This window comes from Marmota marmota, unplaced genomic scaffold, assembly GCF_001458135.2.
Source record: "Marmota marmota marmota unplaced genomic scaffold, marMar, whole genome shotgun sequence".
NCBI lineage: Eukaryota > Metazoa > Chordata > Mammalia > Rodentia > Sciuridae > Marmota > Marmota marmota.
The window spans coordinates 14,885,123-14,908,545 of record NW_026000241.1 but is presented as its reverse complement, the minus strand read 5'-3'; the positions used below and the strand labels follow the sequence as shown (position 1 = coordinate 14,908,545).

Sequence of the window (23,423 nt, the reverse complement as noted above, 5' to 3'; positions counted from 1 at the left end):
CAAAAAAAAAAAAAAAAAACATGGGCTAATGTGAACAGAGGGAAGCCCACAGGACCTGGCAAGACTCTGGTCCTTTCCAGTGGCTTCCAATGACAGCGTGAAGAATAAAACAGCCTCTGTCTCTTAGCAATGAAAGACACCACAAAACTCAGTCTGGACCAGGAGTAAAACACCACCTTTTCTGATACTCTGAGACTCCAGACCTCTCTTGATCAAAGTGTGGGGTTAGAATTTACTCCCCGAGTGTAGACCAAAGATACATAGCCCTAGAAGTTAACCTAGAAGGTAATCAGGTTGCTTGGGGGATGATGGGCAGAAATAAATCTTTTAGTAATCACAGGTGTGTTATGGGATAAAGAAAGTGAGTCATGGTGGTAATTTTAAATTTATCATCATCTCCTATGCTCTGAGAACCAGATTTTTCAGTGTGGAAAAGGAGAGATAAGATGTGATAAGAGGTTATATGAATTGTCTATATGCATATTTCTACACATATATTTCCTTCTATTCCTGAATTTTAAGTAGCTCTATCCACTAGAAAGACCTAGAAATGATGACAATGAACTTTCTGGATTGCAGTCTTGAGACATCATTTTCCATAAAAAACAAAAAGCAAAACAAACAAACAACAACCATTTCTCTCTGATAAGTGGACGCTGGTCCATAATGGGGGAGGGCATGGGAAAAAAGAAAAACTAGCATTCCTTAGGGAAATGGCTGATTTTAGGTAAGGACAGAAAGGGTACAACCTAAGCCTGGAACATCTTGTCACATCAAAGAAAAAAAAATACTGTCAGATGGGAGGACCTCATTGGAACCCTGATTTGAAAACACAACTTTAATAGAAATGAATAAATAAAATAAACAAACAAATCATTAAAGAATCTTAAAGACGGGGCTGGGGATGTGGCTCAAGTGGTAGCGCGCTCGCCTGGCATGCGTGCAGCCCGGGTTCGATCCTCAGCACCACATACAAAAACAAAAAACAGATGTTGTGTCTGCCAAAAACTAAAAAGTAAATACTAAAATTCTAAAAAAAAAAAGAATCTTAAAGACGCATTTGAACATAGATGGAGTATTTGATGAATTCAAAGGATAAATTTTTTAGGTGTGATAATGGAATTGTGGTTATATTAATGAACATCATGCATGTATAGAAAATCAGAGAATCCATTAATCTGTACAATTAATATGTGTAGATAATTGTAATAAAAATAGACATAAAAAAAGAAATGTGTTCTGAAATATTTATGAATGAAATGATGTGATGTCTTGTCATTTTACTCCATAAAACAAATCCAGGGGCTGGGGATGTGGCTCAAGCGGTATCGCGCTCACCTGGCATACCCAGGGTGCTGGGTTCTATCCTCAGCACCACATAAAAATAAAATAAAGATGTTGTGTCCACCGAAAACTAAACAATAAATATTTTAAAAAATTATTTCTTTCTCTCTCTCTCTCTCTCTCTCTCTCTTAAAAAAAAAATCCAGGAGCAGAATTGAGTAAGGGTGTAGATGTTCTTAAGTCAATAAATGTTGTGCTAGTATACTCTTGTGCATATTTGAGACTTTCTACAAGATAAAACAAAAGGATTTTATGAATTGATCAAAACAATCACTTCTAATGTGAGCTTAAATCTAAAATCACAAGGACTGGCATCCAAATTGCAGATATTGATTGCAATCAAGATGCCTATAACAGAGATGAATTCATTGCTTCCACACTCCTGAGTAGCAGAAGCAATACAGTTGGTGTCACAATAGCAAATAACTTTCCCAGCAGATGCTAAGAAGGCTAGTTGGTACCAAGGTACATTTTGGATGAATGACAAGATTTCAACAGTAAAAAAAATTTTAAAAAGGCTTAAAAAAATAAAAGTAGTAATACCACAGGTGAATATTTAGCTACTTGATTTCAGAATCGAGAAATGCCTTTTGTTCATAAATGTGAGAAAAGGGAACCCGGAAGGACAAACTTAGCAGTTGGACTCCATTAAAGTATCTATAAGTCAAAATGTCATTACAAAAAATTTGAGAAGCAAGCCACAAAGTGGACTTACTATTTAAAAATATATAAGAAAAATATGTCATCTTCAACATAGAAGATAAACCAGAAGATTCTTTGAATGTGTAACAAATGTGTAACCTCACTAATGATCAAACACACAAGTATAAAACAATGAGATAACCCTTTCCTCATAAATCTAGAGAAGATTATAAATTATACCCATCAGAATGGTGAGTAACCACTCATTCTCATATCCTTCAAGAGAAGGCTAGCTACCACAGCATTTCTGGGAGGTAATTTGATGATACCTTTAAAGCCTTAAATATTCTAATTCTTGGAACTTATCTTGAGAAAATAATGAAAAACCCAGAGGAATATTTATTATTGTTTTTAAAAGAATAAGAAGTTTATAATGACCTAAATGTCCCAAAACAGAGCATTGATCAGGATTGTTGTTATCCATAGTATGGAATATAATTCAGCCTTGAAAATTATAGCAAAAAAATATTTTATGCCATAGGAATGATAACTAATGAGCTCATAAACTACAAAATTAAAAATATAAGGAATTCCAACTAAGTAAAAGAAATTATATGTTTAGTTAGAAAATTACTGGGGAGAATTATACTAAAATGTTAAGAGTCACTATCTCAAGTGGTTACCATTAGGTGATTGCTCTCAGGTGATATATATTTTATTTTTATGTTCCTTAATTTACTACTTTTAGTATGAAGCTCCTGTGGATTTTGGAATCAGAAAAATAAACATCTGTTTATTATAATGCATGGGGAAAGACCTCTCTAGCTCTTCCTCTTCCTCAGTGATCTTTCCAAGTAGGTTCAATAGATCTGCTGAGACTGATGTTGGGAACCAGGACAAAAGTTTGCTGAAAGAGGAAAGTTCATACTTTTTATCATGGATTTAAAAAAAAAAGACTTGAAATGTTATTAAAATATGACTCTAGGTCATAAATACTAATCCTAGTGATTGCTATTCTATTCAGATTCAATTATTATCAGATTTAATCTCAATAACAACAATGTCCATTGAAAGATAAGACAAACATAAAAATAATGACTTAATAACACCCAGATGTTTCCATTCCCTTTTGGTCTTATTCTAGAGGATCTTCTCAGGCACAAGCTTTTTGTTCTTAAGCAGATAATAGAGGCTTCTCTGCACAACCATCTACATCAGAATCATGTCCCATTAAAGCCCTTGGCAGATGCCATTATTTTATTGTTTTTTAATGCTGAGTAATATTCCATTGTGTATATACACCAGAGTTTCTTTATCCATTCTTCTATTGAAGGGCATCTAGGTTGGACGTCATTACGCTAAGTGCATGTATGATTGCACAAACGGTGCGACTCTACATTGTGTACAACCAGAGAAATGAAAAGTTGTGCTCCATTTGTGTACAACGAAATGCATTCTGCTGTCATGTATAACTAATTAGAATGAATTTTTAAAAATTAAAAAGAAAGAAAAAGAAAAGCTGTTGGCAGAACTGAGATGGAATTTACCAAGCCAGGATAACCCGCATACTTATCTTTTTCTGCTGTTGGTTGAAGTTGTCAATAATAACACCAATAAAGAGATTCAGAGTGAAGAATGACCCAAAGATGATAAAAACAACAAAGTAAAGGTACATGAGTGGTTTTGCCTCAAATGCTGGCTGTTTTTCTTCCTGTTAGGGATTTTTTTTAATGAGAGAAAAAACAATTATTTAAGAAAAATTAAACCATCCTAGCTGTTTTACTTACAAGACCAAAGCATTTTTTTTTTTTCTTTTTACCAGCAACATCACACACTTAACCTCCTCCCGATGGCCCTGGTACTTTGCTTTCCCTTGCTTAGCTTGAATGGTGCACATGGTAGGAATACGGGGTGGGGGAGGCTCAGGCTTTTCTTCTGAGCAACGGAGAATCATTAGAGGATTGTGAGAGAGGTGTGGAATGATCCCATTTGTCTTTTGAAAGCCTCCGGGGCATTGCAAATTATATTCCATGCTTATATAATTATGTCAAAATGAACTAATACAAAATATATATATATATTTTTTAAAAAAAGAGTTCAGCTTCTCAGGGCACCAGTGTAAGACAGAAGAGAATAGAACCTGGATATGAAGAAATGAATTAAAGCTTCAGTCTTCAGCAGAGACTTGAATGAATTCAAAAGTCAAAAGATTTTGGGCTGGGGATTTAGCTCAGTTGGTAGAGTGCTTTCCTTGCATGCACAAGGCCCTGGGTTCAATCCCCAGCACCATAGAAAAAAAGAAAGAAAGAAATTCAAAGATATTCCTCTTTTTTAAAAAATATTTTTTTTAGTTGTTAATGGACCTTTATTTACTTCTATGTGGTGCTAAGGATTGAGCCCTGTGCCTCACACATGCTAGGCAAGCACTCCACTACTGAGCCACAACTCCAGCTCTTCTTCCTCATTTTTTAACACTGACAATATATTTCAAGTTTTCCACCAGTAGTTGAATTTCTTTTTATTTTTATCTCCTATATTTTGGCTTGAAATGAACTTCTGCCGTGTGGTCTATATATTCTCATTGTGCTTTGTATGCTGATACAATTCTAAGATACGGTATCTAAATATCATTTTATATGAAGATCACAAATTTTCTTTTGGTTTACATTTGCCTAGTGTATATTTATCAATTTGTTTACATTTAACTTCTCTGAATTATGTTTTTTTATGTGTTTACATTTACTTTATGAACCAACCAAGAATTCTTTTATGTGGGAATTTAACCTACTTAGATTTATTGAAATAAAAAATATACTTTTTAAGTTATTTTTTTAAAAATAAATTCTCCCTGAGTGTCTATATATATATTTGTATTTAGAGGGAACCAAACTGGAGGAAAGACCACCAGAGAAGGGGCACATACACTGTAGGCAGAAATGACTAAACTGCCCAACTTTATTGAGCTACTGCATCTGTCATACAGAGACCACTGCCTTTCTCATGGTTCTGTGTGTGGTTCCATTCCTTCACTCCTGAATTCCTAGTGCCTAGCACACCTCGTAACATGTAGGTTCTCATACACATGGAATGAATACATAAATGAATGAATGAACAATCAAGCTCTAGAAGGGACAAAAATTGGCTACAGCTCTTCCAGTTCAAGAAGTAGCCAAAAGCATCTGAGATTCTTTTCATCCAAGTGTCTCACATTACTTTAAAAAATTATATATATATATATATATATATATAATATATATTATATAATATATATTATATATAAAGAAATATTTAATATTATAGAAATACATATTTTAAATTGACATAATAATTTCAATACACATATATAATATGCAATGATCTGATCAGGGTAATTGACATATCTATAACCTCAGACATTTATCATTTCTTTGTGTTGAGAACATTCAAAATCCTCTCTTCTGGCTATTTTAAAATATTCAATTATTTGCTGTCAACCTCAGTCATGCAACCAGGCTATAGAACATGAGTTATTCTTCCTATATAACTGTATTCCTGTAGCCATTTATCACCCTCTCTCCTCCAGCCGTATGGGCCTTCTCAGAATCTGGTAACCATTATTTACTCTCTACTTCTGTCAGATCAACATTTTAGCTTCCAGATATAAGTGAGAATATACAATACTTGGCTTTTGGTGCCTGCCATTTCATTTAAGATAACACCACCAGTTTCATCAATATTGCAAGTGACACGATTTTATTCACTCATGTGGTGGGTAATATTCCATTGTGTATACATACCATGCCTTCTCAATCCATTCATCTATTGGTGGACACCTAGGTTGGTTCCATATCTTGGCTATTTTGAATAGTGCTACAATAAACAGGAGTGAACCTGCCTCTTTAACATGCTCATTTCAATCCCTTTGAAAATATACCCACTAGTGAGGTCGCTGAGTCATATGTAAGTTTTATTTCTATTTTTTTGAGGAACCTCAATACTGTTTTCCATGTCATTACTATTTTACATCCCCACCATTGTTGTAAGAAGGCTCTCCTTTCTTTGCATCCTTAGCAGCATTTGTTAAGTTTTTGGTCTTGACAATAGCTACTCTAACTGGATTGAGATGATACCTCATTGTGATTTTTGATCTGCATTCCTCTGATGATTGGTAATGTTGAGCATTTTTTCCATATACTTGTTGGCTATTTGTATATCCTCTTTTGAGAAATGTCTATTCAAGTCATTTGGCCATTTTAAGTTGGATTAGTTCCTTACATGTTTTGGATATTGATCCCTTGTTGGGTGAATAGTTTGCACATGTTGCCATTGGATTCATGCATGCATGTTAGATGGATGGTGAGATTTCTCTTTCTTCTTCCTGATCATATTCAAAGATATAGCTAGCACTGTTGAGAGCTCCATTGCCACTGAAGTATATTTATATTTGTTATTCAACACCCCTCATATAGCCTCAGGTAATGGAGACAGTTATTAAAAATACCTTTCTCTTATGCCTTAAAGACTTGGCCTTTGTCCCAGTTGGCTTGAGGCTTTCATTTATTTCAACAAAGAACAGGCATTAGGACAGAAATAATATAATGGGAAGAAAGAATTAAGGTTCAGCATCTGACATTTAAAATAAGATAACGCAATGGGCTAGTAGGCTTGCAAGTTGTTATTGCCTTGAGAAATAAGAATATCTACATTCCTTCATGTCCCTCTTTGGCCATATCAAGGTCTTAGAGTAGACAAGTTTTATGTGAGGGTGGTTTAGACAAGAGGAGGAAATTGAGAGGGGGGGGAAGAAACATAATCAGAGCTTCAAGATGTATGTCCTGATTCTTTCTCTTTGGTCTGGGGAGGGAAGATGGGGTCCAATAAATTGAGTGGAATGTGGAAGGCAAAGAAGATGTTCTTGCTTTAATCTGTATTTTTCTGAGAGGAAACTACTTCTTGAAGACCTGGGATATATTGGGTAGGCAGGCTGACCTAAGGGCCTGGGGAAGCATAATCAGGTAGAGAGAGGTTTCTTGAATCCCTCAGTTCCCATGTGGCTTAGATATGGAGTTGATAGTCATGGACCTGCCATGGTAGACCTTGTAGCAAAGGATAGGAGTTGTCTTTTAGGCCAGGGACCATGAGAAGGAGTCATATATAAGTTTTATTTCTATTTTTTGGAGGAACCTCAATACTGTTTTCCATGTCATTACTATTTAATCTGAGAGTCTGTGTGAGACCATGAAGAATTGATAGGGGAAAATGGCCCAGGTATTTACCAGTTGAAACTGCAATATTTAATACCAGTAGGATGCCTTGTGATTTTGCAGACAAGGGTCAAAATGCAGCAGTCAGTATACAACAGGTAGTGCACACTAAGACCAGAACCACAATAGGCACTCTTCCACACATTTCCACCCCACCTCCAGCATTCATCCTGGTAAGTCACACACCTCTTCTGCCATACATCTGCAGAAGCTTTCCTTCATACCCCACACTTCCACCTCAAGGCAAATGAATGCCCAACACAAACTAAGGTTAAGTTCATGTATTCGAAAGGAAAAAAGAAATGAATACATCAATATTTTAGAATGTGCCCTTTGTTACATAGTATAACTATAATATTATATTGTGTATATAATATATATTTATATAACATAAATGCTATAGTATAAATTGTATATATGCATAATATAATTGTATAATTATTATAAACACTTAAGTTTCTACTACTAGCTTTTCCTTTCCAGAAACTGGATTTTATTAACATACTCAGAATAAAGCAAATTCAGATTTGTTGCTATGCATTATCTATCTATGAACTCATAATGACAGTCTGTGAATTTATAATGAGAACTAGAATGACCATAAAGACAAATTTGCATTCCTTAACGTGTCTGTTATAGTACTCATACCATCTCCACTGCCACTGCCCTCTTACACATTTAAACACTTACCATGTGTCAGGCATCCACCCTGCAGACCCCCAAACAGAACAACGCACACACATGTGCCTGATAAGAAAAAAAAAAAAAAATACACACCTCCCCCATTGATTTCATTCTCGATTCAACCATTTGCTTACTCTGTGGCTTTGGGCAACTATTTTTTTTTTTTAACTGGAATCCAACAATCGGCAATCACCAGAATCCCCTCTAGTCTGCAGGGAACCTGGAGTCTTGGGAGGCCCTCTCTTACTCAGATGTAGCCCAATCTTAAAGTTTTCTCACAGTCTAAGACGGTCAGGTTGTCTTTGACATTTGGTTTCTTCTTCTCCATTCATTTGTTGAAGAGATTAGAGAAAAATCAAGACATCCCATGATTATATTGCTTCTGGCTCCATCTTCACATGAACAGTCTTCCCTTATTCACCATGGAGAAGGAAGACTGGACTTTAGAGAATACTGGGATTTCAGATACAAATTGGACATGATTAGAATACCGTTTTATCAGACTGGTATTTCGTAATTTGGTCCCAAGGAAAACAAGGCAGAGAGCTCTCTGGCTGTGGAAAGTCTAAGGCAGGAAGTTTTGGACTATCCATCATTTGACCCTGACATTCTAGAACATAGGGGAACAGGAACTCACCCCTCTGGAATCAACAGCTGCTTCCATGATGTCCAGCCAGCCTTTATATGTTGCCTGCAACAGAAGCAAAGAAACATGGATACAACTGCAGACTTGCCATCAACAGACACAGCTGATTCTATCATTTTAAATGGAGTCCCTAGGTTTTTATAAAAAAATGATTTACAGTTCTTACAAGTTTTCTCCGGGTGCAAAATCCACCAACAGCACTTACCACTTGCAACAGAGCAAGGTAAGCGATCCCCACATTGTCAAAGTTGACTTCCAGGTTGACCCAAGTCTCATTACACTCATTACACTGACTTCGGTTTTCAACATTAGGAAGATATTTGCTTTTATCTTTTCCACGAATGCATCTTCCAAAATGTCCGGAAAAGAAGTTTACTCCCAGGATACAAAATATGAGCCAGAAAATCAGGCAAACAAGCAAAACGTTGAGAATGGCAGGAATGGCCCCTATGAGAGCATTGACCACCACCTTAAGGAAAATAAAACAAAAGAAGAATATAAACAAATGTGTAGGCCTCACCCATCACTTGATCACCTCAGGATGGGCCTGATGGGCGTGGCTGGTTCTTTTGAAGCTCTGTATGTCAGGCTCTACTCCTGGCTCCTGTTTCCACTGAGAAGAATTTGAGAATGAGCTTAGAAACTTAGAAGACAGCTGCCCTAGGATCCTGAAGGGAAGCCACCTCAACTGTCACAGAAGACCTCTTGGGAGTATCCCAGACTTTTCTCCACCATTTAGACTGTAAGCACTGGACTGGGTGGGAAGAATCCCAAGAAAATCTTAGCAACACAAAGAAAAGCCCAAGTTGCAAAAGAGTTGTGGGCTTCTCTCCATATCTCTGTTAGCTAAATTTCCACCCATCCACCTGGAGAACGTACCTTCATTCCTTCAAACTGAGACAGCGCTCGAAGAGGTCTCAGTGCTCGCAGAGTCCGAAGGGGCTTCCACGTATTTACGGTGAAGAGACTGACCACGGAGACCTGGTGGGAGGAGAACCTGACTTGTGAGTGCTCCTAACTCTTGCCCAGGGTTCAGCACAGGCTCAAAAGCCCCTGTCTTAAATCAATCCCAAAGAATCAAAGGCTGAATGTTTTCTCTGATATGCAGATCCTAATTCACAATAGAGGGAGAAGAGAGGTACTTTGAATTAGACAGAGGGGAGTGAAGGGAGGGAGGGGAAATGGGGATTGGAATGATAGTAGAATGAATTGGACATTATTATCTTATGTGCATATATAATGACATGACCTGCGTAACTCTACATCATGTACAACCAGATGAATGAGAAGTCATACTCCATCTATGTATGGTGTGTCAAAACGCAGTCTGCTGTCATGTATAACTAATTAGAACAAATTTAAAAATATATTTTTTTTAAAAAAGAGCCCCCTTTCTGAGAGGCTGAGCACAATTGTTATTGTCAGACTGTTCTGGAAGGGAAGGTGCAGATGGAGAGTCCATTTTTCTCCTTGTCTGGCAAAGCTACAGTCCACAAAAGCTGGAATAATGCATTTACATTGTTTGTCCAATGAAAGATGAAAAAAAAGTTGAGAAATTGTTGTGAATCATAGGAAACCAAAGAGACGTGACAATGATATCATAGTATGGAATTGGGGCAGGGGTAGAGGGTGGACGGGTAGAAAGAACTCATCATAAAGAATCTTGTTTTGACAACTGACAAAACTGGAAAACAGACGTGGGTTTTAGTTAGGGGTCAATGCTGAATTTTCTAACTTTGAGCATTGTATTGTGATTACGCCAGACAATGTCCTCGTTAGGAAACACATGTTGACAGGTTGCGAGGTAAAGAGACATGATGCTTGCAACTCAATCTTAAGCATTTTAGAGAAAAAATGGAGAGAGAGAATGAAAGAGAGTAGCAAACAGAGGAGCGACAATATTGCTAACTTGTCAAGCTGGGGAAAGAGTAGGAGGAGTTCTTAATACTATTTCTTGCACCTTTTCAGTAAGTTTAAGATCAAAAATAAAAAGTTATAAAGAAAAACTAATTTGTTTACTAATTTTTTTTCTTTCTCAAATAGCCCCTTTTTGTGAAATAAAAAGCATTTTTCTCTCCCCAATACTTTTCCCTTATGGCATAGGACTGAGGGTTGGAAAGTTCTGGTAAGAACACAAAATGAAAACTTAGCAATCTGCTGAACTTAAGCTGAGGGTGACTCCTTGCAGATCTTCAGTCATTCTTATTAGTCATGAAAAGTCTTCCGAGGTTCATCTAGAATAAGGAGTTGCTCAGCTGGCCAGGGAGTTATGATGCCCCTGACTAAGCCAATGTCAAAGTTTGCTATTAACCCAAAACATTCTGCACACATCCTGCCAACTACACTGTAGTAGTAGCAACTTTTCAAATTAAGAGAAATTAGTGAATATGACAGAATGATAAGATTTTAAAATTTGTCATCAACTTCAAATGTTTCTATGTGTAATTTTTTTTAATGGACTTCTTGCTTGAAATAGCATTGCTTATTGAAGGAGTATTAGGCACCTCTCCAAGTACCCCTACTTTGCCCCTAGTCAGAGGGAGAAGGATAGTAGAGCTTAGCTGTTCATCTGGCTTTACCAAATTACTGTCCTCCTTGCTGGGAAGAGGTGTTTCAACAGGGACACTCGTCACCTTTCACCTGGAACCTTACCCCTATCTCTGTTCCATCAAATTTGGAAACATTGATGAGACCCATGAGAATACCCAGTGTTTCCCAATCTACTGCATTCTTCAGTGGGATGTCTTCCAATAGTTTTATCTTTTATCTACATGCTATACACAATAGCATATTACTCAGCATTAAAAGAGAATCAAATCATGGCATTTACAGGTAAATGGTTGGAGTTGGAGAACATAATGCTAACTGAAGTTTGTCAATCCCCAAAACCAAATGCTGAATGTTTTCTCTGATATAAGGATGCTGATTCATAAGAGGGGGGGATGGGAGGATTAGATGGACTCTAGATTGGGCAAAGAGATAAAGGGGAGGGAGGTGGAGGGAGGGGCCATGGGGGTAGGAAATACAGTGGAATGAGATGGACATCATTACCCTAAGTACATGTATAAAGACACGAATGGTGTAACTCTGCTTTGTGTACAACCAGAGATATGAAAAATTGTGCTGTATATGAAAAAATTGTGCTGTAATATTAATTGTAATTCATTCTGCTGTCATATGTAACAAATTTTTTAAAAAATAAAGAAATAGCCAGTGGCATTAAAGGTTGGGAAGGTGAGCATAGAAAGTATCATGGATGAGAGGTGGGGCACAAGGAAGGCTGAAATTACACTGGACAAAAAACATTGAGTTACAAGTACTATGAGGAGGCAATGATAACAAGAAAATAATTTGGAGAGGCACACTGGAAAACCAAATCCTCAATAGTCCCCTTCCCCAACCCACCTCCACCTGCATCGGTCACAGACATAGGAAACTTACAATCACAATGATGAAATCGAGCCAGCACCAGGCACTGGTGAAATACTTCCCAAATCCAAAGGCCACCCATTTCAGACCCATCTCAAAGATGAAAATATATGTGAAAACATGGTCAGTATAATTTAGTATTTCTTGGACGTGTGGCCGCTTGTCAAGGTGAACATCTTCAAATACCTGAAATAATAAAGCACATCCAGCCATGGGCCAAACTGAATATTTGCAAAACACTCCTTGCTTACTTTTTGTTTTTCTTGCTATTGTGAATAAAAGCGAGCACATCTCCTGGTGATGCAGTTTTGCCCAAAAGAAAATAAGGTTGACTTTTTTTCCCCAATGGAATCAAATCCCTGAGTACATGAAAATGGAAAATGCCATTTCTATACTTCTGTTGCCCTCTGGGTCCCATGGTCTCTCTTCACTAGTCCCCAGAATAGAAAACATCTTCCTAGTGGATCACCACACCATTTCCTAGACTTCCTAATCTTTTCAGGGCTTGCCAAGTGTATCTTTTCAACTTTTCCAGAAACACCCGATGGCACAGACCATCTCTTTCATCTTCCTAGTCCTCTCAGTGGCTTTATGCAGTGTCTCTCCATTGCTGATGGCATTGAGTCCAAATGCTCTAAGCCCACACTTGAGACCCAGGTCTGAAGTCTGTCATTTCCTCCAACAAGCAGCCTTATCCATTTACCCAATTTTCCCTGCAAATTATACCATTTTCTATATGTGCCATGACACACTAAATTTGAGCAGCTCTGGACTTGAATTCCCAATATAAATCACTTCAAATATTAAACATTCACTAAGTGTGATCATGAAAACGAGACATATTGGTTTTCAGAGAGACCCTGTTTTCATGCTACATCCAAACATTTCCCTCACCTGAAGTATGTGTGTGATTCTGATATAATTAGGATATCACCTGTCCTCTTGGCCTACACATAGTGAGAATGAAAGAAAGGAGAGAAGGGAGCCTAGTATTAAACCTGCCCAAGACACAGAAAAATGCTCAGGCAGGTGAGAACTCAATCCTGCTATTGGGCATGAAGGCAAGCCTATAGCACCAGGGAAAAAAAGAATGCGAAAGGGTAAAACAGCCTCTCTTCCTGCTACCAAATGGGTTTTTGACTAGAGAAACCTTCCATCTCTTCCTTGCCCTGCCAACCCCATCTCAGCCTTGAGATCTGAGCTTAGCTGTCATTTCCTACAGGAAACTGTCCTATTCTTACAAGCCTGGGGTAGGTACCAATCCCTACCTGTCCCACTTCACCCACTGCTTATGATCTGGCCTATAATGGAGCCATCTATCTTCCTTACTGCTCTCCAAGCTTCTGAAGGTCAGGGATTTGTCTGCTTGCCTCTTGAGGACAGACAAATCTGATTAGTGTTATAGGTTCATTTTCTCTCTCATTTTGGAAGCTTAGCATCAAACTGGTAAGCAAGTCTGAATTAGCATAGCTCAGTTATAACTAGCCCATTTCATGATCCAGGAGGCTCTCATTATTTTATAGATGCCCAAACCAGAACTTTTCAGATTTTAACAAGCCCAGATCACCTGGAGAACTCCTTACAAGGTAAGTTCTGATTCAGGAGGTTAAAAGAGGGCCAAGACAGCATTTCTAAGCTTCCAGGTGATGCTGATGCTGCTGGCTCATACACCACATGCATTGGCAATAGATTAAGTTCTTCGTATTTCAATTTTTTTTTACAAATATTACAATGAAATGGGCTGGGTCTATCTCCTGGCACCCTCTGCTTTGTATATTCAGTATTGCTCTGCCCAGATGCCTGCATTGCCTCCTGAAGGCAGATGAGAACTGGGATTGTGTATCTCTGCTAGGTCTCTGATTATACAATGTCTCTCCACAATGCCCATATAAGTGTGTCTCTAGGGCCTTCTGACAAGCATTTTTGGCTTGAGGATTTCCCTCTGCCTAGTCTACCCACATTTACAGACTCAGGAAGGGTCCCATCAGTGCAGCTCTCCCAGCTGCCACTGAATATCCCAAGTACTATTTGTAGAATAAAACCAAAGAAACCCCAACATTGGAATAAGTGTAGATCGCCAATGGACATGTAATCACCAAGAGACTACAGATAATCCTAGACCATGGACGAGCAATATAAATCAATCAAGGGAGTTCAATGGGTGGTTCTAGAAACATTTGGGTGTTTTTGTTTGTTTGTTTTTGTCTAAAATGAATTTACATTGCAGTAAGTAGTTAAATGGGGATATATGTTGGTCACAGTCCCTGATGAGCTTTGGTATATTCTCATTTCTTTTCACGTAGAGATCGCATGGATACAAAGCATTAGCTAGAAGGCATGGGATGCGGGAACAAGACATTTCCTTTTCTTTTCTAATTGCTAGATAATGTGAAATGATCTGTCACTCTAAATCAAGAAGGGAGACCCAGAACTTTGTTCACTTAGCCTAGCAAATTGTAAAAGTTCCCTATGGTGGCCATTTAAAGGGAAGACACAAGAGAGAAGGGGAAGGAATGAGAGAGGAAGAAGGAGGTGGGGGGTAAGTGATAAGAGAGATTCCCAGGGAGGAGCTGGAGAGGGTACAAGAAGGACCAGAAGGTGTGAAGAGAGGAGGAAAAGGAAATGATGACTCTATGTCTTTGGAGGCAAGTGGAGTTAGTGTTATTTCAAGCCACACAGGGATTCTTACCACGCTTGGTCTAGAAGGATCATAAACATAAAGCAGTGTCTCCTGGTCCCCTCCTTTTAGAAAGCAGAACTATGATCCTCAGGAAAAGAGAGGATGGGAGAATTGCTATCTGGAGTAGGAAATGTGTAGATACAACAGAAGTAGAAATTCTCCAAAAAAGGTGGTGGTGGTTGGGAGTAAATAGACAGGTCTGGACTCATGTTAAGGTGCTGGTTTGGGTTCATTTTTCCCCCCGCAGATAAAAGCATTTTTGGCTTGAGGATTTCCCAGGCGTAGGATAAACTCTAAAAAGTACATCAGTGAAGATCCCCTCTCTGCCTGGTCTACCCACTTTTACAGACTCAGAAAGGGTCCCATCAGTGCAGCTCTCCCAGCTGCCCTGAAATGCAATGTCAACACGAGACCATGATAATTTACCAGCGTCCCACTGCTCAGCAGAATCACAAAGATAATAAAGCTCTCAAACCAGCTGTGTTTCACTATTTGGTAGCAGGTTTTCCGCAGGTTCCACCAAATGACCCAGGGAGACTTTCTCCTGTCCTTCCTACAGCAGGGAAAGAAGCAATGCAGACCTGAAAGGGATCAGAAGAAGCACTAGCATTAGGAGCTCTAGTAAATTGCATTAACAGCTCCGAATAGTCACTCCTCCCTCTATTGGCATCTCTTGCCTTGTGGCCTGACAAGGCAGACAGAGTCTCTTTCCAATCCCCTGAATGGACTCAGCCATGGCCAAGAGCATGGAGTGCACTTCATGGTGTGCCAGTGCTGAGCCTGGGCTGGGTATGTTTCCACTTTCCCTCTTGCACCATAAGGAAGGCATGTTCAGGCTAACCCATTGGTTCTGGAAGGAGGATGATAGACGTGTGGAGTATAGGGCCATGACCCAGTTGAGCTAAAGCTAGATTAGCGGATTTCCAGACAATATCATGATTCACATGGAAAGCCATACAACATTGCACAGATACCCAGTCTAGATCAACCGAATCGTTCAGGTACATGTTTATTATTGTGTGCTTCTGAGGCTTTGTGGGTTGTTTATTATGAAATAATATATTTGGCACTCATGTACAGATTGTGTCCAAAGAAATGAGGTAAGGATGGCCAAAGGCTTTGTGAACCCACCCAAGCCATACGTGAAAGAACTGGATCAATTATCAAGATGTCTACAAAGAGCTGAACATTTGTCCCAACACACATAAACCTTTAGCATGGATCACACTGTGCTTCTCTCCTAGTCTCTCCTTCTTCTTCTCCCAGTTCTGATGATCCTAACTTCATGGTGACTCCAACATTCCACTCCTTTCCTCATCATCTTCCCAAGCCACTATGAGGTCTCCCTACTCTGCCCGTTTCCTCCCCCTATCTTTCAGAACATCAGTAAGTTAATTTTCCTAAAAGACTTATTTCTTCCCATCTTTTATCCCACTCCTCTGTCCTTCTAGCATCTGCCTTTCTTCTCCATCTCCACTGTTGCCATCCGGCACCTTCTTCAATGACCAGGCCAAATGAAAATTGAGAGAACTATAGTCTCTTGAAAATCCCCAGCCTGGCCCCTGTGAAGTTTGGGGGCTGTCAAACAATGCAGAAGAGAAATCAGAAACCCCTTCTTGGTGTTCCTTCTAGACCCAGTTTAATCCCAAATGGATGGAGAAATTTTTAATTTTTAGATTCATTTATCAATTTGTTATCACTTGTTTATTGATTGATCCATACTTGTCAGATCCATTATCTGGGCCATATTCTATTTCTCGTACTAGGTATACAAATATATAATTACATCGACTCATTTCATACAACAATCCTTGGCAGTCGGTGCCATTGTTATCTCCATTTTATGAATGAGGCATAGACAGGTTAACTACATCGAACAAGTCATGTGGCTAGTAAGGGGAGGGGCTAGAATTTGAGTTTAGGAAGTCTGGATCCTGAGATGAAGGTAATAACCAAAATAGCCAAGTTTTTCTCTTGGTTTTCAACCTCAAATATATTCTGATAATGGATGTCCAGGGACTATATAATGTGGTAGACGTGTTGACCAGTGGACATTCTAGGGAAGTTTTCTAGAGTGTTTGTCCTTCTTGTTGGGCTGTGTGAGTGGAGCCCAACTAAATCAAGAATTTCCTAAAATCCCCTCTGCGTGGACCCCATAATAGCCTCAAGAATCTCTGGATGCCTTGTCTTTCCTTTTGTCCCTACGAAAAAGGAAGACAACTACCAAAACCACAGAGCTACAAAGACCAGAAATACCATTCAAAGACTTTTTGAACTGTATGAAGAATATGGCCACTTACCTTTAGGTAAACATCTCTCTGGTTGCTTTTGTTGGGGAACAATTCTATACAAATATCCAAAGGCTTCCTGCAGATCTATAGTGCTACATTCTGATGGGATACTGATGGCATCAGACTTCTGCGCATCAGAAAAAGGAAAGGGGGAGTCATTTATCAAGACCCTGTTTCCCCAGGGTAGTATCTAATTCTTCATTATTGATTTGCTAGGGAAGAAACCAATGAGGTGAGGGCTTTTAGATCTGAAAGGTGTCGAGTTAGGTCCTTTCCTAAGTGCTCTGATCAGCCTGACTTCAGGAGAGAATTCACTAACTACTCTCCATGGCTGAGGAACAGCAAGGCATATGATGACTCGGGAAGAGTCTTTTTGTAGGGAGGAAAATGTCTTCCCTGAAGGTTGCCTAATCCCAGTTAGGAACTAGGTAATGAGAAGACCATTCTGCTGAGACTCTAACTTTAATCTGTCTCAATTTGTGAAACAGTAGACCCAGACCAGTGGTTCTTGTTCATGTTGCCCTGTAAGAGACATTTTGACAATGTCTGCAGACATTTTTAATCATCCAAACAGAGGTGGGGGATGTTACTGGGGCATCTAGTGAATAGAAGTCAAGGATCCTGCTAAACATCCTACAGTTTACAGAAAAATCTCATAATAAAGAATTGTCCTGCCCTAAATGTCATAGTAGCAAAGTTGAAAAATGTTCTACTTAAAACTCAATTCTGGCGATTCTTTCTGCATTAGATATTTTTCCATAATGGCTCTTGTGGAGGTGTGTGGATGAGTCACATGTTCCTTCTGACAATTCCCAAAGAAAATTACCTTTCTGGGATTTTGCACGGCCAAATAAACCTCTTCCTCAGGAAACACTTCAATTTCCACACTTTGATCTCCTGGGATGGCAGGCTTCTCCTGGTGAAGGTCATAGGCCTGTCACAGAGGAGCCCAGAGTAAAATTAATATTTTTTTCTGGACATTTTGATTGAGATTAAAAAAAAAAGTTTGAATTCTACTTAGCTTTTTGAGTGTCATGAGAATAGTCTGTGACATTACTCTCTTTTAAAGAACTGCCCCTGGAAGAACTCAATGTGAAATAATTCTGGGAAACCTACTAGATAAAACAGAAAATTGAAACCTAACTTCAAAGTTACATTAATCAAAATAGTTACATAATCAAAATACCCACCAAAAAATTCAGAGGTGAAATGTAAATGGGATTTAATATATTTTTAAATGTGTCCTTTAAATTTAATAGCTAACTAATAAATTATTTAATTTATAATAATAAGTTATTATAATGGTACGGATATTCATTGCCATTATATAGTAAAAATAAAATCTATAATTATGTGATAGTCTGATATAAAAAGAGATGAGCAAAAATACTGAGAAGAAAAATTTAGAAAATAATATTTTTTTATCTTCTGGGGGCAGAGAGGGTTTCCATAGCAAAACAGGAAGCAAAATGCATAAAGAAAACTACAGCAATACAGAACTACATATAAATAAATTTGGTTCAATAATCTGGGAGTATATCTGAAAAGGATGCATGAAGTCACAGCTTAGGCAAGAATTTCATCCTATTGAAGGGTTTCTGCAAATATGACCATGATTTAAGACTATATCTACCCTTTGATCATTTGTGATAACACATATAAATATGTATACACATGTATGCATGTCCTCAAATATACATACATACATACCTACACACAAAAAAAGGAGTAAACACACTTACAGAGCAGACACTAAACAGAAATATAAAGTCGTAGCAACAGGTACTGGTACCTAAAAATGCTTCATGTAAGAAAAGGAAACAGAGCTCTATCTGAGGTCAAATCTGTGGGGTGAAACCATTGGGATGAAGTTCTTGCAATTAAGGAAGAAGGCGAAAAAACAATAACAACAACAACAATAAAAACCTGTGTCAAATGCTCCTAGTTACAATAATAGAAAGCTGTTCACCTAAGAGAAAAAAGGAAGTACAACCTAAGAAATAAGACCTGGTCAAAAGCACCCACTGGTTCAGTGACCAGATCTGCAATATGCTTACTGTCACTATTAGAAAAAAATCCCAGGTTGGTAATAAGAGAGATGGTTCTGAAATGGATGGGAGACAATCATAGAACTTCAGCTGTAAGAGAGAGTGACAGATTCTTTCAATAAACATGAACTTTCAAACTAATGTTCCAAAATATATAACATAAAATCAATAGCCTTCCCCCAAAATAAAAACTGAGGCGAATGTACTTGAGAAAATATGAAAGCAATGTAATAAATTAAGAGAACCATTAAAATTAGTAAGTTTAGCATTTAATTTTTAAGAAAAAAACATACAGCCAGGTACCATGGCACACACCTGTAATACCAGTAGCTCGGGAGGCTGAGGCAGGAGGATCCAGAGTTCAAAGCCAGCCTCAGCAACAGTGGGGCATTAAGCAACTCAGTGAGACCCTGTCTCTAAATAAAATACAAAATAGGGCTGGGATGTAGCTCAATGGTTGAATGTCCCTGAATTCAATCCCCCGTATCGACCCCTGCTCCGGGGAGCGGGGGAAGGAAGAAAGAAAGAAAAAGAAAAAAAAATACATAGGGTTTCACACCCTTGATGACACATGAGGATCTCTGTGAACCTCCTCTCCAGGGAATAATTGTAAATGGTGAAAACTTCAGAATTTTTGAAGTCTCTGGAAATTGTCCTGAGAGCATACACCACAAGACAAAACACTCATTTAAGAAAACATACTAAAATTCAGTAAGGACAGCAGAAGTCTATAGCATTGGAGCCAAGAGGTACTTTCTCCTTCCAGACTCCCAACCCAAGTGAGGCAGGTATAGCCAAGATTATAAGGTTCCTTGACCCTCAGCTCCTAATCAAGGGATACAATACCTAATCAGGAGTTAAGGTCACCAGTACTTCTCATCTCCTCTTTCAGTTGAAGAGTTTACTAAATTCCTGGTGAGTGTGGCCAAAAAGTGAGCTCCCTTTTTCCGTTCAGTGCCCCCCACACACAGGACAGAGACTTGACTGTTGAAGGAGCAGCCTGAGAATACTGGGACCCTGATCATTCTCACTTCATCTTGCCTGGCTAGCAGAGGCTTTGGAGGTCTACTGAAAAAAGAAAACTGACCAGAAGAAAAGCTATTGCCCCTGTTAAGTACTTAGAATAGTGACTCCAAGATTTTTCCTAAGGTGTGAGGGGATCCATAAGAAAAAAGAACTCCAGAGCAATCCACCAATAAAAAACAAACAAACAAAACAAAACAAAAAATGACTTTTATTTGAGAGAAAGTTCAGGCCTATGGGCATTCTTGAAAACAATAGAGAAATGGAGATTCTGTACTAAGCAAATATGAAGAGGCTAGTAGCTTTTCTTGATTAAAGGCAATAAATTAGGTCATCACATTAACCACAGAGAACTGTGGAGAAAACATCCAAGAAGAATCTTTTGGGGTAAAATAAAATTCTAAAGAGTGTCCTTAAATGCTATCTCTTCTTGCATTTAAGTGGATTACAATGTTGAGCAATGCATGCCGGATGGCATCATTAAAGATAATAGAGTAATTATGCAAAAATCAGTTGAGCTTAAAATCCAGATGTGATATCAAATGAGGCTGATGACTTGACAGAGATCATAGAAGCAGAGCATCAAAGAGAGCCCTGCTAAAACAATTGTCATCTTAGACTGACTGTGTACATTCTGGGTTGTTCTCTCTGAGGAGTGATGCCAAAAACTTTGCAGTGTGTGTGTGTGTGTGTGTGTGTGTGTGTGTGTAGAGTTGTGGTTTGGGAAGGGAATGACCTTCACTATACTAGTTTAGCCAAGGCATCAAATAAGTAAAGCACAGAGAAGAGAAGGGAAACTTTGTTATAGAGTTGCTATAGCATGTTAATTAAAATGTCCAATTTTAAGCAAAAATTTTAAAAATGCAAAAACCAGGAAAATGTGACCCATACATAGGAAAAAGGCAGGTAACAAAAGTTGCATAGAAAAGGGCAAAAAGTTAACAAAGAACGCAAGACAGCCATTAAAAATATGTTTAAAGAATTAAAATAAGTCATCCATAAAGAAATAGAAGATGCCATGATGACAATTATAATTCAATACATAATATCAATAAACATGAATTAAATTTTTAAAAGGAACCAAACAAATTTTGGAATTGAAAAGCACAATAACTAAAATGAAAAATGTATTAGAAGGACCAAAACTACACTTGAATTAGTAGAAGAAAGAACCAGTGAACTTAAAAGATGTCAATAAAGATATGCAATCCAAAGAACACAGAGAAAAAAAGAAGATAAATTAATAAAAAATAGAACTCCTATATCTCAGGAAATTATAGCAAGAATTGATAAATGGGATTACGCCAAATTAAAAAGCTTCAGCACCGCAAAGGAAACAATTAACAAAGTGAAGAGACAACATACAAAAATGCAAGAAAAATATTTGCCAGCTACTCTTCCAACAGAGGATTAATGACCACAAAATATAAATAACTCAAAAAATGCTGGGTGCAGTGGCATATGCCTATAATCTCAGTGGCTTGAGGATCACAAGCACAAAATCAACCTCAGCAACTTAGTGAGGCCCTAAGTAACTTAGCAAAACCCTGTCTCCAAATAAAAAATAAAAAGGGCTGAGGATGTGGCTCAGTGGTTAAGCACCCCTAGCTTCAATCCCCAGTACCAAAACTCAAATCCAAACAAAACCCAAACTCCAAAATAATCCAATTAATAAATGGGCAAATGAAGTGAACAGATGCTTCTCAAAAGAAGTAGTACAAGGGGCTAATTATTATATGAAAAAAACATTCGACATCTTTAGTCATCAGGGAAATGAAATCAAAACTACATTAAGGGCTGAAGCTGTAGCTCAGTGGTAGAGCAGTTGCCTCAAATGTGTGAGGCACTGGGTTCCATTCTCAGCACCACATCAAAATAAATAAATAAAGCTATATTAAAAAAAAAAAAACTACATTGAGATTTCATCTCATCCCAAGCAGAATGGTACTCATCAAGGTTACAAATAACAAATGTTAGAAGAGGATACAGGGGAGAAAATCTTCTATTTTGTTGGTGAGATGTAAATTAATGGAGATGCTATGGAAATAATTATTGAAGTTCTCCCAAAATTCTAAAAGTGGAACTACCATATGATTCAGCTACACCATTCCTCAGTATATATTTGAAGGAATCAAAGTCATCATACTGTCGAGATACCTTTATAGCAATGTTTATCTTGGCTATTGTGAATAGCCAAGTTATGGAATCTGGGATTAGTGCCCTTATTTTTAAAAGGTCCACAGGAGCTTGTTTGCACCCTGGTGCCTATGGGTCACCAATGAGAGGGCACAGTAAGAAGGTGCCATTTATGAATCAGGACACTGACCCTCACCAGACCTGAATCTCCTGGCCCCTCAAAGTTGGATTTCCCAGCCTCCAGAACTGTGAGAAATGAATGTCTGTTGTTTAGAAGCCCCCTAGTCTGTGACACTTTGTTACAGCAGCTGAATAGACCAAGGCCCACCAAAAGCCCTCATCTCCCACCACTCTGCACAAGCCTGGTCCCTTGGAAGACCATGTTTGGTCCCATAACTGTCTCTTTTATCATTATTATTTACTTCACTTTCCACCCTTTCTTCCCTCACTTTTGGGGCAATACTAGTGCTACATTCTTACCAGGTTTAACCAAAGGCACTTTCTTGCTGTTGTTCCAGCCCATTCTGATATCGCTCCCCTCTGAACTCTTCTGACACCTCCTGTCGTGCCACCTGGGGAGGACTCTGACTGAAATCTGCCCTAGGATGTGCACAGGGGTCCAAAAGAGCAGCACTACATTTTATACTCTTATTATTCCTTCATGGTCCTCAGAACAGTTACCACAACAAGAGTTTCGTGGTAATTCTAGCTTTGTAAAAATTCAGTCATACCTGTCTTTCAGCCTCTGAGTGCGTGATGGATGATGCATCATCTTTATCAGAATATTCAACATCATTCTCTTCCTCTGCAAGTGGGGCCAGCCAACTCCTATCATACCCAAGGCTGAAAGTCTTTTGTGCAGAGTTTAGTACACCAAATTCCTCCTGGGCTTCTGACCCCCTTTTCATATCTGCAGCCAGAGGAATAATGTCCTTGCTCTCTGCATCAGAGTCTGCTGTCATCTCTTTTAGCTTTGGTAAGTTATGCCTCTTGCATCGCTTGCAACAGAAATGTTCAAGCGTGTGAATCACAAAAGAAAAAGCACGGCGGAACCGATCCAGGGCTAACTGCACCTTGGTTTTCCTGGCCTCTCCTTCTGAGATTCCATATCTCTCTTCATTGCTGAAGGAATTGAGCAATAAAGCAATGAAGAGGTTGAGCACCTGGGGCGGGGGTGGGGTGGGGTGGATAAGGAGAATGGAAATTTTAGCAAATGCAAAGGTACAGTGAATTTCCAGAACAACATTTCCCCCAAGA

The 23,423-nt window shown here is 38.5% G+C and overlaps 1 protein-coding gene across 1 annotated transcript in view; it reads right to left on the bottom strand.

The window, feature by feature from the left end:
* The window catches only part of Scn11a (sodium voltage-gated channel alpha subunit 11), an 85,048-nt gene that overhangs the window by 11,592 nt on the left and 50,033 nt on the right, over positions 1-23,423 (bottom strand). The window contains exons 16-25 of the mRNA XM_048794999.1: positions 22,898-23,329; positions 17,786-17,893; positions 16,969-17,086; positions 15,095-15,249; positions 11,984-12,174; positions 11,147-11,150; positions 9,439-9,540; positions 8,765-9,028; positions 8,547-8,604; positions 3,556-3,693 (exon numbers count right to left, since the gene is read on the bottom strand). Of these exons, the coding sequence (XP_048650956.1) occupies positions 3,556-3,693; positions 8,547-8,604; positions 8,765-9,028; positions 9,439-9,540; positions 11,147-11,150; positions 11,984-12,174; positions 15,095-15,249; positions 16,969-17,086; positions 17,786-17,893; positions 22,898-23,329 (1,570 nt within the window). The remainder of the gene's footprint in view (positions 1-3,555; positions 3,694-8,546; positions 8,605-8,764; positions 9,029-9,438; positions 9,541-11,146; positions 11,151-11,983; positions 12,175-15,094; positions 15,250-16,968; positions 17,087-17,785; positions 17,894-22,897; positions 23,330-23,423) is intronic.